General features: G+C 38.9%; 1 protein-coding gene across 1 annotated transcript; it reads left to right on the forward strand.

Moving 5' to 3' along the window:
* The first annotated feature begins 202 nt into the window (after positions 1 to 202).
* On the forward strand, positions 203 to 1,693 carry LOC144999626 (uncharacterized). Its single transcript, XM_078958753.1, has one exon. It carries the CDS (start codon positions 258 to 260, stop codon positions 1,272 to 1,274), a length of 1,017 nt encoding a protein of 338 aa, XP_078814879.1. The 5' UTR covers positions 203 to 257; the 3' UTR covers positions 1,275 to 1,693.
* Positions 1,694 to 1,924: the final 231 nt, after the last annotated feature.

Below are 1,924 nucleotides of genomic sequence, written 5' to 3' on the forward strand. Positions count from 1 at the left end.
ATCCCATACACCCAACAAAGATTATGAAAAGAACCTTTTTTAATTTTGTATACATGAAAAACTTCGTATGTCTGCAACAAAAAGTTCTCTATGTACATGTACAACACGCATGACAATCTGTACATTGCTCTGGTTCAATCAATTTTAAGTCTGGTAAAAGCACTTGCCTTACTTTTCTCATATACAAATAAAAGTGAGAGAGACAATCTAATAGCCTTTAGCCTCCTTCCATTTTTGATCTCATCAGTTTTCACGCCATGGATTCCGGTAACAGTGGCAGCTTGCAATCATCTAGCGGCTGTGGCGACGGCGGAGTAGGTGGTGGTGGTTGTGATGAGGTGTACGATTCAAGGACGGAATCTGTGTTTTTAAATCCTCCTCCTACACAGTTTAACCACATGCCGACGTTTCAACAACTACCGCCATCATCATCGTCGTCGTCGCACCACCAACCACAACCACCGTCCAGCTTCTTTGATCCGTCGTCCTTTTCACAACCCTCAAACCCAAACACTAATCCGATGTACAATCTTGATTCTCTCTGGTCCAGAAACCAGAATTCGATGTATAATCTTGATTCTCAGCAAGATCCGTATCATAATCCGACACCGGTGGATGATCATATAAACCCGGATACAGAACCTGAAAAAGTAGGTCATGTAACAACGAAGAACCCCAAGAAGCGTACACGAGCTTCCCGGCGAGCACCCACCACCGTACTCACCACCGACACCACTAATTTCCGACAAATGGTTCAAGAATTCACCGGTATCCCCGCCGCCCCTTTCTCCACCTCCTCGTCGTCGTCTCCTTTTTCTCGCCGGCTCGATCTTTACGGTGGTGGACTTGCGCCGCTGAATCCTATACGGCCGTCGGCGCAGAAAATTCAGCTACAACAACAGCCTACATATTTGAATCCCACAACTGAAACGACGAGTAATTTCCAATTACCCCCTGCTGAAACTCACCTGTTTACAAAACAACCCCTGAATTTATCAAATTTGCAAAGGCAGATGTTTCAATTTCAATCTCTTTCACAAACAAGGCTTCCTCAGCAAAGCAGTGTAATAGAAGGTGAGAATCATCGATCGGAACCACATAATGCGTTTGAAAGTTCCTCTTCGACGTCGTTGAAAAGATGGAGGGGTCAAAATGAAACTTTGATGAATCTTGAGGGGGGGAGGGGAAATGCTCAGAACGCTGTCGTTTCATCAAGAAGTGATGGTGATCAACTCCCAGGTAACGAGGATTCATGGATTTGTCCTTCTGATTAACTAAGCTTTTATTTTATTTATTTTTCTAATTTTCTGTAACAATTCTAATTAATTAATAGCATTCCTTCTTATACAAAACTACAATATTGGTCTAAACGGTGATTTTTATTAATTTTTTATAATTAAAATCACCAAATACATGGTTAACAATCATTTCGTAAATTTGAAGAATCTATGTTTCTTGCATGATATTGTTGTACTATGCTCTTTGTACATTGATAATTGGTGTTATAATACTTTTGGGGATTATATTCTACTTGTTGTTATTCCACTTATGCATGAAAGTCCATGCATGCTCATCATTTTCTGTGCCAATGTAGTTATTTGAAATATAATCTCTTCTGAATTTCTTGACATCATAAAACAATGTATGTGTATGTGTATATCATATATCTAAATGTTTATGTTATTTATGTTTATGTATGATGTATGTGCGTCCTTTTGAAAGTACGTATGCGTATGTGTGTCTTTCTGTGTGTTAATGTGTGTATTTTTAGCAAAAAATCATATCCTCTTTGCCGTATGGTCCTATGTCGGGCCGATCATATGTCAAAACGATATTCAATCAATTTATATATACACATATGGTGTCATAATTTGCAATTTTACACGATTTGAAATTTTCTGGAGAAATTTGACATCAGAAATAA

Source organism: Lactuca saligna, chromosome 6, assembly GCF_052625555.1.
Source record: "Lactuca saligna cultivar CGN05327 chromosome 6, ASM5262555v1, whole genome shotgun sequence".
Taxonomy (NCBI): domain Eukaryota; kingdom Viridiplantae; phylum Streptophyta; class Magnoliopsida; order Asterales; family Asteraceae; genus Lactuca; species Lactuca saligna.